At 40.0% G+C, this 18233-nt stretch overlaps 1 protein-coding gene across 1 annotated transcript in view; it reads right to left on the bottom strand.

Annotated features, from left to right (window-relative positions):
* PKHD1 (PKHD1 ciliary IPT domain containing fibrocystin/polyductin) overlaps positions 1 to 18233 on the bottom strand; it is a gene marked incomplete at both ends in the record, with an annotated part of 259585 nt that overhangs the window by 133479 nt on the left and 107873 nt on the right. Inside the window, 8 exon segments of the mRNA XM_084284494.1 lie at positions 1136 to 1235; positions 2487 to 2599; positions 7433 to 7566; positions 10333 to 10468; positions 10471 to 10475; positions 11614 to 11808; positions 13387 to 13544; positions 14969 to 15176. Coding sequence (XP_084140620.1) covers positions 1136 to 1235; positions 2487 to 2599; positions 7433 to 7566; positions 10333 to 10468; positions 10471 to 10475; positions 11614 to 11808; positions 13387 to 13544; positions 14969 to 15176 — 1049 coding nt within the window.

An 18233-nucleotide genomic window follows, 5' to 3' on the forward strand; every position in this document is an offset into this window, starting at 1 on the left:
CTTTCAATTAATAATACAAAAAACTTTTACATTCTGCCAATTTGTTTTCATATTAAAATATAAAAAAACTGTATGAAATAAAATCAGAGAATTGGTAACAAACAGGGTAAAATTGCTCCAAATGTCAGGATTTTCATGACTTCAAAGAATAATAGTGTAATGTTAATGTTTATAGCGGAAAGATGCCTTGAAAATAACCAGAGGTATTGCTTGCAGTCACCTAACTGCTAGAAGACTGTTCCTAGAGCTAGCTTAGGGAAAGAAGCAGAATAAACTTGGTCATTAATGTATGCTGGGACAGTAATGTACAAAGAAATTACAAGCTAGGTGGAGAAAATCACAGGAAAAAAAAAAACAAACTGCGAAGCATCCTTTTGTTGTATTTCTTTTCATACAAGTAACCTTTTCCAGAGAGAATATGCCACTTTAATGCACTTAAAAATTGAACATCTTCAAAGGAAGTGCCATAGGATGAGTTAAACTAGAAAAAATGCCTTACAGAGAAACACCTACAATCTCTTCAGTTTATCAAACAGGGGCTTAAAAGGGTCACAGACTCTGAGTACCAGTATGAAAATAAAATGTCAGATAATAAAGTTCTTTTTTGGCAGTGGTTACTTTTGTTTTGTTGGGGTTTTTTGTTTGTTTGTTTGTTTGCCTATTTTTATCAGATCAAGTCATAGTGATCTACAATAGCTGGAAATGAAGCTAGACAAATTCAAACAAAAAAGTGCACATTTTTAACAAGGATAGAAAAATTTCCATGCAAACCATTAACCCTATGAAGGCAGCAGATCTTTCACCAACTGCAATCTTTACAAATACCTCAGATACACTGGGAGGATTGTTTTGTCTGTATTATAGTGACAGACATACATCAGATGGTTAGAGAGTCCACTTCAGCTATCCATGATGATAATTTTTGTTCTGCACTGAAGCATAAGGATTGTTCACAAATTGTGTTTCTGGCTTCATCACCAAAACCTCCAGCTGAGGGGCATGGAGACACAGGCATGAGAGGTTTTACAGCAATTGTGGCCTATTTGCAGCCTGGAAGTCTTTATAGATATGGTACACATCTAGAGATCAAATAACATTTCCTGAACACCACAGAGGACAGTCAAGATACAAATACCTGGGCTCCACCTTGGCTGCTCCAAGCTGTGAAGCTGTTGAACTGAACAGGGCCATTTGGGCTGTCTGGCAAATATTCTGGGTACACAAGCAATCCATGCCTGTGTAGGAAAGAAAGCAAAGGACACTGCTTCTTTACAGTGCATGTGTTCATGGCCACATTTTCCTACTCATCAATTGATATCCAAAATCTTATAACAATTCTCTGCACAAGACTTTACCCTTTATTCAAAGACTAAAACTTTGGGGACAGCAGTATTTATTTCAGGCATCTAATAATGAAGGAGATGTTACTCGATATTTGTTTTCTATTTAGGAGAAGGCACATCAGAGCGAACAACCAGCATGCTGTACCCCTGACAGGCACTTACTGCAGTGCATTCCCATCATGCTTTCAACCAGTGTTGGCTTCAGGTGAGTCCTAAGTGAATCTGTATGGATTAGTCCTTTCTCAATCTTGGATTCAAACAACTTTGAGTATGCTCTAAAAGTATGTATTCCTGAATACAGTCCTTGGTCTGACCTTCTCAGAGATTTTAAATCCAGATTATTAGCCTGATTCCCCCAATACAAGTGACTCCATCCACTGATTTATAGGACAATAACATTCTTTACCATGGTTTCTGTTTTAGGGAAGCACAGGCAAAAGCTGTAGTGAACAGCTGTTGCTGGGTACTACAAGAACTAGCATTACATGTAACATCGGGCATACATGTACATACAGCACCTTTTAGCCTGTTAGACTGCAAAGTGCTTATTTTCCATTTCAACCTACTTAATCAGAGGCTAAACTCTTAACATGGATTAATCGTGCTGCTATTCTATAAAGCATCTGGAGGTAAGAAATGCCAGTGTCATATATCTAATGTTGGCCTGTAACACATGTTAAATATCTGTTCTCTTGCATGCCGTCCTCTTCTGCTCAAAATGCCTGGCATACTTAAAAATGAGCTTTATATTCAACACAGGAGTACATGCTTCAGTGCTTTGCTGTTAAATGGTTGACGAGGAAATGTGTTAAATGTAGTACTGTAAACTATATCAGCACAGAAGAACTCAGCAAGTTAACAAATTGGGCTTGTTAAAGAAGACAAAAGGACTGTATTGAAACTACTAAGGAAACCACTCACAATCAGACCTTGAAAAATAGCCCCAACCACATCGCTGTCCATCACTGACTTTGCTCTGCTGTTGAGAACTCCGCTTAACAAGAAAGAAACCCTTTAAAAGATGCAAAATTGAAGAAAAAATCCTGAAAAGAGAGGAAAAGCCTTTTCTGCTCTCCACTGCAGTTATAATTAGCAGTACTATGCGCAGCAGGAAAGTCTTTTCAACCAAAGGTCCCCAAGTACCTTGTGCAGGAATGGGCGACGTTCTCACTGAAGGATAGGAGAGGCATTTTGGATGGTCCCTCAGGGGACAGATGAAATAAATACCCATACCCAGCAGCACACACAGTGTTACCCTGCAGAGAAACATATACAGTTGTGAAAAAGATTACCACAGATTTCTGAAAATTAACATAAGTTTCAGAAGAAAAATGCAAAATGCAAATTCTGATAAGTCAGGCTGACAGAAGCTGGTACCTTGTTTCTGTATCTATGCTCTCATCCTGTTCTTGCTCCGTCCTTGGGCCAGGCTGACAAAAACCTGCTCTCAAACCAGACAGCAAGGGCTGGCCTAGCAATAGGAACTCCTAACAGAAAAATGGTATTGACGGCAAACTATATTTTCCCTGATTTACTTCTCAGTCTGCGTATTTCTCATGTCAATACAGGAAAAAGAAACATTGGCATTGAAAAAGTGACACCCTGAAAAGTAAAGACAAAGCAAAGAAATACATCTTCATGCTATGTTAGTGTCTGAACAATTAAACTTATTCAGATCTGTGATAAAACACTTGGGTTTTATTCTTTTTTACAGGTTAAGTGATTAGCCATGGGGAGATTAATTCACTGTGAATTAAAACCTCTTAATGAAGAAATTCTAGAGTTGCTTTCTTTGCAAAGAAAAATGAAGTGAACATAAGGCTTATAATTAGGAGTTTAGTTCTTGCAGAGTCTGTAGCAAGTGGGTTGTGCTGTAGGTTTTACAGTGGTCTAGGAGATTTTCTACTCCAGGGCAAATACCTGCTCTTACCTGCTTATTTTGGACAGTAGGCAAACTGACTTGTATTTGGATGTTGTCTATACAGGGATGCTTTCATGCATGCATCTGACCATGATCCCCCTCAACTGTCTTAGATGTGTAAAATTTTGATGCTGAAGTCCAGGCTGCTAAACTTAGGCTCCCTTTCCAGGAAAAAAAGTAAGGTGTAGGCATGTCCAGAGGGCAATTCATCCTGTCTAGACTTAGATAAGATTAATTGCTCTCTGGAGGTACCTAGTTCTCTAAAGGGAGTCTAAGATGAGCTTTCTTGCAGCTATAAGAAGAGGTTGCTAAGATCGGGACTGACATCCAGCGACTACCATTCCTAGGTCACCGGACAGTGTTAAAACACTAATGGCTTTTTGGTCCCTGACGGTCCAAATCAAAGCTGAACCTGGTGACCCAGAGGTGAAAGCCTGCATATTCCAATTACTTTCTCCTGACCCTTCCAAGCATGTTCCCTGCAGTCATGATCTCTGACATCTGTCAAGCAACAGAGAGATATCAATAACCAAAGCACTGCTCTCTCCATCCCCTGGTAAAGCTGCTGCTTTTTTCCAAAAGTGCAGCCAGAGAACCTTTTTCTTTAACAAAATGCTTCTGCAGTCCTGTCACATTATTTCCAGGATCTTTTACTTGTGACTCCAATCATGCATTCTGCAGATGATTCATAAGGAAAAACTGCATATTTATTCAGCCAGCTAGTGGCTGGAGGGCAGGGGTTTTAGGCAAGGAGGGAATTTTGTGTGGAAATCAATTCTTTGTGGAAGTCAGTATATTATGAATGTCCGTGCAACCAAAATTCCAGAGAGAAATTACCTCCTCGAGCATGCCAAATACCTGGAGGTATGCATCGCAAGTCAGTAAAATAAGTGGCTGACGTTTAAAGTGTCTCTTAACTGTACAACCCCGCAAATGTAAATATTTCATGAATTTGTTTTAAATGATTGGGGCTCAAAGTGTTGACCTTATAGATGACATTAAAGCTCTGGAGAGTACGTCCAGCACTGTTCCCCCAGTTTCAGAGCCTGGTAGGATGCAAGGAGTATCCCCAGTGGGCTCACTTCAACATGTACACAATTTGCAAAAGGTTTTAGAAAAGATCTCAGTAGGAATGAAATGATGGGAAACAAACAATGCCAAACAGATGCAGCCTCACCTCTTTGGTATTGTGGAGAATGGCTGAGTTGGGTGGTGCTGGGGAACAAAATCACTTATCAACAGCATGGCCATCAGTCACTCCTCTGACATGGAAGCATGGGTTGATCTCCGCCCTGCTCATTCTTGTTAAACTGTTGCCCAGTCTTCAACATCATTGCAAGAAAGGAAAGAGAGCCTGCTGGCTGAATTTCTTAAAACCTAATTTGTATGTTGTTATGTAAGAGCACTGCATGCTGGTGCTGAGATTTAAGGGCATTGAATGTTTATGAATAGGAAGTTACTATAAAAAAAGCCTAAGACATACTGGGCCTAAGATAAACGAGAGAAGTTGTTGATTTTTCTGGTGTTTTTGTTGTTGTTTGGTTTGGTTGGTTTTTGCCTGCACACAAGAATAGAACGAGGGACACATGGCATTTACTTCAGTGACAAAACAGCCAGTAGCAAAGAGAGGCATCTTCTGTTCCACTTGCTGATACCAGACAAGAAACCAGCCTGCTAATGAAATTGTCTTATGTCACTAAACCAGGACTTCCATACTTTATTAAAAAAAAAAAAAAAAAAGCGCTAACTTTGTCATAACCATTTTGCACTTCTACTGTATAAAATTTTATCTAACAGCTTGATTCACAAATGCACTTAAGAGCTTAAGTCAAATGGAAACCTGTGGGAATTGGGTCTCTGAATGTCTTTGTAGGCTCAGGTTTGAGTGACTGCTGTGTCCCAATTTCAACACCGTTTAGGAGACCACTGATTTTCAAGGAAATTTAAGCTCTTCAGTCACCGATGCAAATTTAGGCTCCCAAGTAAATTGAGCAGATATGAAAATCTTGTTGCAGGACTCAGTGTGAAAAGTTTAACCCATCAAGTACAGAAACTGTAACACGGTCTGGACCTAAAGCGCTCTGTCTACCTTAGCTGTAATCTTTGCTTTAAAGACTGCAGCCTGTAAATTTAAAACCAATGATTGAAAGATGAAAATCTGGAGAAAACAAACAAACAGCCAATCAATCAAATAAACAAAAAACATAACACTAAAATCTAGAGGGCAAATTTCTATTCTATGTCATGGCTTGGAAGCTAGGCAGTGGAAAAATGAATCTTGCCCATTATTAGTCTTTGAACCTCCCTGTTCAGTTAAGATTATAACCACCTAAAAAGCAGTATGCAGTAGTTAGTGAGTTGTTTTACCAGATAAACGGTGCCTAACTGTGTAACACCATAGTCCTAGTGCTGGACCAGCATCCCTTGATTTAGTGATTAACATCATACTAAGAAAAAGTCCACAGGACATGGGGGCTCTGATTGGAAAAAGGTGTAGCTTTTTCTCTTAATATCCGCATCCTTCCATGTCTTCTACTGAACACGATACTTATTGTAGAACAGTAAGTACTCCTAATAACATTTTTTTAGCTGGGTAACTTCTTTGTATTTTCCTTAGAGCCAACTCTCTCGCTACTGCAGTGCCTCAGATAGCCCACTCCAAGAAACTGCCGACACTGAGGTATATCAGCAACCCTTCAAGGGCCATCTGCTATTCTGCCTTGAGTAAGACAGCTTTGGAGAGCAGGCTTAACCCTGATATTTGGCTGCACAGCCACAGATGCAGCTTTGGGCGTATCTACAAAGACACATGAACTGAGAGAGCTCCGCAAATGTTCTGAAAACCCACCACAGTCAGTTCACACGTACCCATAGAGATAATTGCAGCAACCCTTTGCAAAAGCTGAGCCACTGGCAATCCAGCAGACAGCTCCAGGGTAAGTCAGTGCATGATAGTACAAAACTGTGTTTAATGGAGCTGAAATTCATGTGATTCTGCCTCGTTGTTGTATTTTTAACCATATTTGATAGTCTTAAAAATGATAAATACACCCTTGAGGGAAGTGCAGGAAAGTCCTCTCCTTCTTCCTAAGTACTATTGGCTTCAGACTACCATAGGAAATGTGTTGTTCTCTTTTTCACCTTCAAATTTAGGTGCAATTTTTTCCTCCTGAAACAGAAGCCCAGGGGGCAATTGGGTCTTCACGGGCACTTAGTAATTGCTTTGGTTTCTGTGGGTTAGCAATAGAACAGGTCAGAATTATTTTTTTTAATGAAAATGTGCATTTGTCACAACTGAAACTGTGGTAAGAAAGGTCAGTTACAATGAAATTCCAGGCTTAAAATAGTTGAGAAGGAAAAGTGTTTTGAAATCACTGAAAGACATGTAGGGTTTTTTTTTGTTGTTTATTTGTTTCATAAAGCACTTAAAAGTGACTATTTTGAGATGTAAGTGACTTGAATAAGAACAAAAATCTATGTATGAACTAAAATAAAGCATGTCAGAATTAGCGAACAAAAAGATGTTCACTGAGCTCAACTTTTTGAAGGCAGAGTTGTGAGTCATTAAGCTTTTTAATTTTTCAGTGTTTTGTCACTCTTTAGAACAGTGAAACTTGCTTGCTTTTAAAATCAATGTCATTTTCACGGGAAGGGGAAAGCATTCTCCTTCTCACCCTGGAATGCAAATCTGAGACTGTGCATTAGCTCTAACTATAAATCCAGATGGACGTACATTTGATATTGCTTAAATTTATTGTGTTTATCATCAGTCCATTAAAATTGAGATTTTCAAAAAAATTTAGAATGACAGAAGGAGAAAAAAATCTAGTGAAGCTGAGCCTGAACTTTCCTTTTCCATTTTGTCTAGGCATCACTGAGTAAGAAGAATTTCACTGCAATATTGTACTGCATTCAAGTGCAGCATAATTTTTAGTAACTATAAATTTGCTAATGAATATTATCTATTTTGTAATGTGCACTTTTTTTTTTTTATCCCATCACAAGCACAGTGTCTGACAGCTCAGCCAAGAAGCAAATGTTGTGTATGTGATCTCCCAGGTAAAGCTCCTTATTTTTCTGATAAGTTTAAAAGTATAAAAGTTTATAAGTATAAAGATAAGTTTATAAGTATAAAACATATGTTATGTTTTATACCTGAATTTCTTACCTCAATGTGGTTGGAAGGAGCCCTGACATAGATCCCTGCTGGTGACAGAGTCTCAATGTTGGATAAACCATCTGTTCCAGAAAGGCCAATCACTAGGTTGTTTCTGATTCTGTTCCCCTTTCCCAGTCCTTCTCCTTAAAAATAAACAAACAAATAAATAATTATTATTACTAATAATAAAGAAAGATATTAATAGGGAAAAATATAAATATACCTGGACACACTCTACTGTGCACATCACAGAACTTTCTTGTTTTTGCAGTGCCTGCTTTGCTGGCATGGTGGACCTGGGAATTAGATTTGTGTGACTGTCCTTTGGTAAGTCACTGTCTGAAAAGCACTTAGAAATCTGTGTTAACAGAGAAGGCTGTGACATGGTCAAAGACTGCCATGGTTGATCACAGCGATGCATAGCATGGGAAGGGGAAGGCTGTGTGCTTCAGAAAGGTCAGAAGGCCACAGCAAAGATATAATAGAATTGTTCAGTTGTAACGGATCTTCAAAGATCATCTAGTCCAACTGCCGACATTGGTGTGAACTGTATCCATGATTTGTGTCAATGATGTGACCAAGATTAGACCAGCACTGTAAATATGATAAAAAATAGTTTCAGCCACAAAGAGCCTACACTCTAATCAAACAAATACAGTCAGGCAAAAAAATACTACAATACATATTCTGCAAAGGGCAACAGAGACCACAATTCCACAATTCAATATGCAGAAAACCCAGTATGAAGAGTTATAAAGGAATATAACTGCAGACATATTTTGCCCTAAGTTTATGGAGTAATTAATAAAGGAACTATTATAAAGCACATTTTACATCTGGGAGAGAAAATAAGAAAAAAAAAAAAAAAAAGAAAAAATGAAGAGCTTCTAAGTGATTCCACCTATGGGTACACAGGCAAAATTGTATCTCCCACATCTCCATACACTGCCCCACTTATATATAAGAAAAAGTCTAAAACTGTCACAACCCTGCATAAAAGTGGAAGTTCCCCATTCCTAAATGTGAAACATGAGAAGAGAAAGGAAAATCACTCAATTGATCACACAACTCAGAGACATGGGGTACTCCAGAACAGTACTGAATTGGGAAGAAATACATATACATAAATATACATAAACATATATCAATATATATATATCCTTTTACACTACACCATGAAGAAATGTACCACCCAGTGACAAATAGTGGACAGACCTATGCACAGGTCAACTCCAAAAAATGACACATCAGCACATGTCCCCCTACTCTGTTGGTGTGAAAGCAGAATACAAAGTGAATCATCTCTGTTTGGCCCACACCAGGAGCAAATAAAATCTACTTAGTTTTGTTTTATCAAAAAGAAATTATCTTCAACTATACCTGCTCTGGTACTATCCCAGATACAGATCCCTTCCCCAGTCATTAATTCCCTAAATATAAACTGTAGCAAAACATATGAGCTCTTGTTTTGAAGAGAAGAGTAATTACTTTTAGCTTTCCTCACAGTTTTTTGAGCCTTTCTCCATTTTTGGAATAGTATCCATTTAGGAAATATTTCCTTTCCAGGTTATATTTACTACAAATAATGCCACTACCAGAGCATAAGCAGGGTCCTAAAGCAGTCCTTTTGACAGCCATATGGGTTTGTGAGATGGCAAAAAGAATCTTGGCTTCCAAGCTGAGACCTGGTATGTCAATTAATTCTAAGCCCAGAGCGACTTTTTATGACTGTCTTGCAAAACCCCTGAAAATACGGGTTTTAGATGAAATCACTGAGGGATTCTGGAGCTGCAAACAGCCAGCTATAATAAATATTCCTTCACAGGCAACAAAATGATATATAAATTCATCCATCAGACCCTCTGGAGCTGCTGACAGTGAAGCCATTAAAGACATCTTGGGGTAAGGTGTATTCAGGCTGAAACTTCAAAGGAAATGTTCAGCTCAGCCCAGAGTCCTTTAAGCCAGAAGCATGTCCTAGCACAAGTGAGCCAAGGTGTCCCAGCAGGACGGAGATCTTGTTCTGCTTCCCCACAGCCATAAGGACTCTGTGTCTCACCTTTGGCAAGTCATCGCATCTCTCTGGGCCAGCTCTCTTCATCTGCAAGATGTGTACAGTCGCTCTTCTCTTATTGGTCTCCTCTGTTTAATTTGTAATTTATCACATCCTATTATGTTTATATACAGAACTTAGCATAGGGACTCTCTGTGTGAGGGGAACTGAAGGCTTTTTTTATCTCTGTTTATCTTAAAATTGGTCATTTCTTATCCTACCTCTGATGGAGACAAAAATCAAGCTTTATCTTTAGGTATTCAGGCAACATGAGATCCCAGCAGAAGATGCTGCAAGTCAGTCTCCTGATGGTTAGTTAGGAGAAATATTTTGTTGTTTAACAGTTTTGTTGCTCCAAGCTCCAATTTATTTAAGAGCTAAATCCTCTGCTTAACTTTTAACATATGCTTTCACTCCATTATCTTCAATGTCAAATGACTGAAGTTAAAGGTAAGTATGCTTTTAAATGCCTCACTGAACTGGGGTCTTAAATATTGCATAATGTTGCTCTTCTACAGAGAGATAAATCAATTCCCTAAAAACAAATATCCTTCTAGTTGTACACTGTGAGGGAAAAAAAAAAAAAAAGAAAAAAGAAAAAAAAAAGATCCAAGTGAAGACTGACCTGAAGAAATAGAGAGTATATGTATGGACAAACAGAAATAACTGATAGGAGTTGCATGAGGAATACTGAGAGCTTTATTCCAGATTCCCTTATACCAGGAAATGTGGAAGATGTGATTAAAGTCATCAGGGTGCAGTTAAGGATCCTTTTCTCCAAAGACATTTTCATGCAAATGATCATCAGCACATGTTGCTGTTACATGTTGGATAGATATTTTCCTGCCGCACTTACCCAGTAGAAGCCCATGGCCTGAAATGTTATAGAAGACATTACTGTCCACACTGAGGTTTGAGATCCCGGCCAGATGGAGTCCTTGGCCAAAGGAGTCCAAAACAGAGCAGCCATGTATGTAAGAGTCTGGAAAGAAAATAGTACTGTGAGCAAAAAGCATATTGCATTTTGAAGGGTGGGAGAATTTTCTATTAGCTCCTCATCCTTTGATGCTGTGCAGTTAATGCTTTTCACTGCCATAAGACTGACCAGTTGTAACTGGCCACCCTTGCTCATCTTTGCAGGTCTTTGCCAACAGGTAGGCATCGCTGAGATGACCACAGCGGAGAAGAGGGGCCCTGAGTGTAGAAATGGGTTATTTGAGGCATCCATTATTATGAGGCAGGAAGAGATTCAAGTGAAAGGATACAGCAGTATCCTATGAGTGAGCTATGTTATGAGCTCAGGAAATTGGGTGATTGAATTGACTGAGTTGGGCCTGAAGGAAATGAGGAACATCTCAGAAGGGCAGCGAGTACAGATCAGGTATCTTGTAAAACTTGTCTAGCCAGGCATGGTGACCTGCCCACTGGATTCCAGGATCATCTCCAGGGCTGCTTTTGGCCACCAGGAAGCCTAGATCCTCACACAGTGATGAATCAGGCATAGGGAAGGCAAAGTTGTGGGTTAACTGAAGGGGAAAGTCCAATCTAGAACCCTTAAAACATTTGAGCTGACCTAACTTGCTCCCATCACCACCAGTCTTCAGAGACCTCATTGCCACTTCCACAGAGATGAATTTTGTGCTTACCTAAGAACCAGTCAAAACAATTAAGTACATTCCTTAACTTTCAGGTCATATAATTACATTTTGGCTTATGCTCCTGAACATCCCTGAGACAGCTTTGGGCTTCATTGTGGTATATTAGGGCTTTCAATTCCAGAGTTGGAAGTGGCACACTGACTAGAGAAAAGGAGATGGAGGGGAGGCCTCATGGTGGCCTGCAGCTCCCTCACGAGGGGAGCGGAGGGGCAGGCGCTGAGCTCTGCTCTCTGGGGACAGTGACAGGACCCGAGGGAACGGCATGGAGCTGGGACAGGGCAGGGTCAGGCTGGGTGTGAGGGACAGGCTCCCCAGGGACGTGGTCACAGCACCAAGCCCGGCAGAGTTCAAGAAGCATTTCGACAACTCTCTCAGACATAGGGTCTGGTTTTGGGTCATGCTGTGCAGACCCATCTTTGGGCAGGAAAAGGTAGATAATGTGAGCTCATTTGGGCCCGTCTCCAGAGCAGCTGCCTCACCTGCCATCTGTGCACCACCAGCAACTGTCAGAGCACTGTGGTGCTGCCCAAACGTTTGTCCCATGTGGTGGAATTGGACCCCCTCCACCTGCAGCCGACTTGACTCTCCCTGGAAAGCTTCCACAATGACAATGGCCCCCAGGTCCCGGGACCCCAGCTGCCTCTCACTTCGCTTGTACAGACAGCTGCAGTCACCTGGAATACAAGGCGGCAGGAGGTATCAGCATGACATCTTTGTGGTGACCATGACCTTCAAGCCACGTCATGAGACCCACCACACCAACTCAGTGAACTCCTGTCTCCAGCAGCAACCTTAAACACATGCCCAAAGACAATCTGCCACAGGCGAGCAGGTTTGATACTCCTCCTGAGTACTTTCACAATTTCTTCCCTTAGAGTGTGGACTTTTTTGATATTTTTTTTTATTAAAACCAGCAGGAAGCTGTGGCAGTTATATGCTTTGGAAAGGTCCTTGTGTTCAATTTTAAATAGGCCTATGCACAGGGATGATGTATTTGACATTGATTTACCTTGGGTGAGGTTCTTGAAAAGAGGATTGGGCACGGCTATACTGAACTAAGCTGAAATGAGAACATTTTGAAATTTCTTTAAAACTCTCTCTCTCTTGACTGTCCCTGCAGATGGGTGAGGAAACATTACTTCCCACAGTCTGAAGGCAAGGAGAGGAAACCATAGGGCTGAGAATGAATCAACATTCATCAAATGTGTCCTTTCACAGGTCTGTGCTTAGGACATTTTGGTACAAGGGGATTCAGACTTGAAAATATAACTTGGGTCTGCTTACAGTCAGTAATACTCATTTTTTTCTTTTAAAGAAAGTAAATTAACCACTAAAAAATAAAAATAAAAAATAAAATCACTGCCTCCTCATCTTCTGGTGACTCCACTGAGAAATCCTCCTATACATTAATGCAAATAAAAACCTCAAACAGCTCAAACAGTTAGCACATTTCAGAGACTATATTTATGAGTTCCACACAAAATGGACCATAAATCCATGAGTAATATAAGCAGTTGGCTGCTGGATATCAAATGAAGTCTTGTGTCACAGTCTGAATGCCCAAGGCATTTTATTTTTAAAGGAAGACTTATACCTGGGTTGCCAGATAACCTAACTCTCCTTAAATTATAATCACTGTGTCTGACTCCATTTCCTCACCTGCTGGTGTAAATCAGGAAGCCATTCGTCAAACTTCATTGTGTTTCACAAATGTAAAACCAAAGGAGAATTGAGATACCAATTGTTTCACCACTGCTACTAAATGCTACAAGAAATCATCACCTGGTTTTGTTTTTTGGTATCCCTAAGCACTAAACTACATCTTAATATTTTATACCAATGAGTACAACAAGCATCAGGCTGCTTTGTTTTTCCTTCTTCTTAAAGTGACTAAATAGTAAACACAATTAAAAATTTAATATATTATGTACACTGAAATATGTGTTCAGAAGATACTTTCTTTTCTACACCCTTAGGCTCAGGCAAAACTAAGGGGTCTTTCCCAAGGTGGCTTGAAACAACAATGTGAAAATATTACATCTGAGATATTACAATGAAATGCACTTCAACTCCCAAGACTTCATACTTCAATGTCAAATAATGTTTGGAAAGATAAAATTGATTTCCTGGCACTGGTACGTCTCAAAGTTACCCTATTAAGAAATATTTCTAATACACAGTGATACCACGATGTGGTTTTAACAAAGCAGTTTTACTCCCCAGTATGCTTCTGTTACAAAAGACCTCCTCACCTCTTGCAACACCTGCTTTTGCACACTCTCTGAGGTGGGCCCTCCTCTCCCTTGTAACATTCCCTTGAACAACAACCCTTCTGCTAATCAGTGCCACCACAGCAGTCAAAGGCAGGCTCTGCCCATTCACCCTTTCCTCTCCAACGTTGTGGGAGTACCTAGAGAAAGACAGAAAGAAGGCACAAAAGCATCTGCAGCTAACGGAGAGCAGGAATGATGTTTACTGTAAGCTAAAGTATGAACCCAGCCATCCAAATTCGGAGCTAGTATCAGTCATCTTCTCACAGTTGACAGTGGCTTATCTAATGCATCTATGTATATGGACTATATATTTTTTTCCTTTGCTGATGTTATTTTCATCTTGTCTATCATGTTCACAAATTCTCCTTAGATTATGTACGTTTACACCAAAATATTTCAGTGTTTGAATTTCCTTCGTCTTCCCAAAAAACACTGTGGCGACAAACATAAGTATTTTCTTCATCAAGCCCCACATATTTCTAGCAAGAAATTGTACTATTGGCTTTCACGAGTATCAGAGTTAGGCTGCCTCCCAAACAGAGAAGATGCTTCAGCACTGGTTATGATGTAAGAAGTACAGAGAAGGGCGACGAAGCTGGTGAGGGGCCTGGAGAACAAGTCCTACGAGGAGCGGCTGAGGGAGCTGGGCTTGTTCAGCCTGGAGAAGAGGAGGCTCAGGGGTGACCTTATTGCTCTCTATAGGTACCTTAAAGGAGGCTGTAGCGAGGTGGGGGTTGGTCTGTTCTCCCACGTGCCTGGTGACAGGACGAGGGGGAATGGGCTTAAGTTGAGCCAGGGGAGGTTTAGGTTAGATGTTAGGAAGAACTTCTTTACCAAAAGGGTTGTTAGACATTGGAACAGGCTGCCCAGGGAAGTGGTGGAGTCACCATCCCTGGAAGTCTTTAAAAGACGTTTAGATGTAGAGCTTAGGGATATGGTTTAGTGGGGACTGTTAGCGTTAGGTCAGAGGTTGGACTCGATGATCTTGAGGTCTCTTCCAATCTAGAAATTCTGTGATTCTGTGAAGTATAGTTTGGCTAAAGTCTCCACGCACAGAAAACAGAGAGCACAAACAGCCAAGATAATGTTCAGTGGAAACCCAAAGCAGTATTTCCATACTGAAGTAATTCATTTTGAATGTTTTGTTAATTAACTTAAACAATTCAGTAAAGAGAGAAGGCTTTTTTTTTTTTTTTTTAATTATTTTTAACAGAATCAGACACTTTTGGGAAAAAATGCACTTACTCAAGAAAATAACTTTACAGGAAAAATTCTTAGTCAACCCCACACTAAGGCCTCGACTGGCCATCAGTGTTTTCTGCTTCAAAGGTTTCTGAGTTCATGGTTATAATACAGGATTTAAACACAGTCAGAGGCATTCAGGATTGAACACCCACTAGCTTTAGGGGGAGAGAGAAACCAAAATATCTCTGACCACCTTTTTTAAAAGGATTTATATAGCTATTATATCCCACAGGAAACTGCAAATCCTCATCTCGACCAAATTTTCTCCTGTTTTCGCTCTCTGCTATAGAAATCCCCTGGGCCCTGGAAAGGATACCTGAGGGGTGATCTGAGGTAGATCACAGTGTTGTTTACAGATTCAATAATGGCCATTTCTTCTTGCTGCTGTACATCTCCAAGGCCCGTCCTTCCTACAATGATTTCATCACCAGGATGCCAGTCAACATGTTCCTGGAGTACTAATCGCGTGTCGTTAGCAAGAGCTGATGATTTCAACTGTGTGAAAGCTACTTTGGGCATCCAGCCTGAAAGGAAAAAAAAAAAAAAAAGTTAAAAAAAAGTCAACAGACACCAAAAAAAGAGCAGAAAACAAGCAGAAAACACTGCCTCACTTCAATCATCTCATAGTCATTCATTTCTCTTCAATAATGTGTAGGAGAGAAGGGATTGCTCCTACAAAAGGTGATTTATACACATCTGTTTGGATCAGAAGTTGCACTTAACATCTTCATTTCATTTCTTCTGTCTTTATTGTTCCCAAACAGCTGAAAAATATTCTAGAAAGGAGTTCATTCAAAAGGTAGTGGGGGCTGAGGTTTGGTTTCATTCCCCCAGACTGACTTCCCTGTGTGAGAAACACCTTCTTCCTAAGCATCTTTATAACCAACAGAGAAAAACACTCTCTGCAGGGACCATTATCCTTCACTGAGTACAAAAAAAGTACTTTTAATTATCATATTCCCCAATCAAATATCCAAAATGAGACACAATGAATCTAGGCCTACAAGAAACTTGCATTCAGAAAAATATACGCTTCTATTAGTAACTTTTTAATGACATAGGGACAGAAAATCATCAATACTTTTAAAAAACTTTAGTAACACCAGGTCATTTTCACACTGCCTCCAAACCAAGGGGTCATTCTTTGAGATCTTAGCTTAAGTGACTTACCAGGTCATGCAATTAAACAAATTAGATGCAAAATCAAACACAAGACTAAAATGTCTAGCATGCAACCAGCCTCTTTTCAAAGAGTTGACAAAAAAAAAAAAAAAAAAGGAAAAAAGTTGATTGTCCTTCTTTACTGCTTGATTTGTATGGTAGAGACTGGACATATGATTGGGTCAGCATGAAATTATGCGATGGTGGAAACAGGATTCTGCAGATGCCTAGAAGTGTATCTCAGCCTGTTTCCAGAGCTGAAAACACAAAGACTTTCACAGAAAAATCCTCCTCCATGGGTGGTGTTTCTCAAGGTGTCTGCCTCAGTTGCATCTGGGTAAGGAAGAACAAAATCTAGAGGTTCCAAGGAAAGGAATGATAATACCTAGCACAAAAACTGTTGGACTTCATGCCTTTTTAAATACAAAGCAACCAGTGTGAATACATGATTTTCATGTATTCACAATACATGTGAATACATCTGTTGGGATGACAGCAGGGTAAAGAAGATCCCCCTACATCAGCCACCACTGCAAGGCATTAGCAAGGTTACAGCTGCATATTCCCAAATATCCTCCTGCTTGTTGGACATACTACCAAGGCTGCGTGCAATGAGCCCCAGTCCCAGCAAACTTCATGACATTTCACTCTCCCTTCTTTGCTTCATGAAGCTTGCTTTAACTCTTGACATCCCCTTTTGCCTAACAGGCTTTGGAACAGATTGTTCCAGAAAGATCCGACACACTGAACACCATCAGGGGAGGGAGCATGTGCCTCACACACCTTCTTTTAGTATATTTTTCCTTCCCTCCTTTGCAATAGATCATAATTTACCTTTAGCCCACAGCAAGTTACTGTCCTCCTCAGTTGTACTGTAGAAAAGTAATAACACCAGAAATCACTGAGGGTAGAGGTTGCGTCCAATAAATCATTTTCAAATTATTTTAAGCAAGCTTCTCTCTCTATTTCCTGTTTCACTTTCTGGTTGCTTATACTCTAGTGTCCCAATTCTTCTTTCCTTAATGAAGGTGAAGATAAGGAGTAGCACCCCCAAGTCAATGAATTCACAGCAGAATGAGAGAAGAAAGAATCGAGTCTTGATACTCTGTCATCCTGAAGCATTTTTGAACACCTGCTCTGTGTGTAGATGAGATGATGAACATCTAAATCCAGCTGAGATACCTCTGGTTGATTAACTTTTCTTTTTCTTAAAGCAGAATTGAAATTTCTTCACTTAGAGCTTAGCAAATCCTTGAGACATCCCTCACCTAATGTGCTTTAGTTCATATCATAGAATTGTTCTGGAATGCATGATATGGTTTTCCTTCAAATTAAACTAAAACAGAAGCTATAATCCAGTAGGTCATATAATACACTCCATTCGTAGACCTTTCCTATCTGTACATCCAGGTTTCCTTGTGTAGAGAAGGGTGGTGCATTCCCTGAAGCATCCCAAGATGCAGATTCTGATTTTTGGCATATGAAAATTTGGGCCAGAATTACTTACTGTGTAGGCAAGGCTATAGGCAATGTTGCAAGCAGAAGAATCATTTGTTGTGTTTCAGCTGGCTCAGTGTTTGCACCAAGAAGAGAGGAATCAATACAGGGAACATTTATGGGAGCACACAGAGATACAGACTGCTCCAGAAATGCATTCAGCCCACCCCAGTGTGGGTGGCAGAAGTAGCAGGAATGAATCACACTTTCAAGGTGCTCATCTCCTTCCAGTTCAGAGCTGATGTGATACAAAGAGTGGGAGGATACTGGTGCAAAGGGAAGAGATAGGACATTTGAAGTAGTGAGAGAGCCTTCTTGATGACCCTTTCTGGTTGTCTTAAGGAAAGTACTGACAGCTTCATCTCATCTTCCTCCCATTGAACATCCTGGGATGGTAAGCACTGTTCATGTATTAAATGAAGACTTTCCTTAGAAGAGGCCTACAAATCAATAATACTGAAATATCAAGTATTTAGTATATTTTTAATAATAAAACCATGCTTATATGCAATCATCATCTAAGACAGAAAGGAATATCAGAGAGAACACAGAGGTGGACTTCCCATCCTTCTCAGAAAGTCCTAACAATTCCTTGAGGGGAAGCAAGAGAGGGCAGTAGAGAGCAGTCATTAATTCAAGGAGAGCTGCACACTGTTGGAGGAATCCCTTTCCATCAGCATCCTGCAACTTTATGCCAGTACAAAGGGAATGCAACTTGCTAAGAACCAAATGGTAGCACATTTTGTCCCCTCTGCACAAAGAATGACACCTTGTATGTCTCCCTCTTCAACAACCACAGCTGACTCAAAAAAAAAAAAAAATCCTCTTGATATCTGCCTACATGCATTCTTTTACTAGCAGCAATCTCATCATCATTATTCATTTACCTTCTTTCATTGAGTGAACCTCATGAATTTTTAGGA

This window comes from Netta rufina (genome assembly GCF_964035555.1).
Source record: "Netta rufina genome assembly, chromosome: 3".
Classification (NCBI taxonomy): domain Eukaryota; kingdom Metazoa; phylum Chordata; class Aves; order Anseriformes; family Anatidae; genus Netta; species Netta rufina.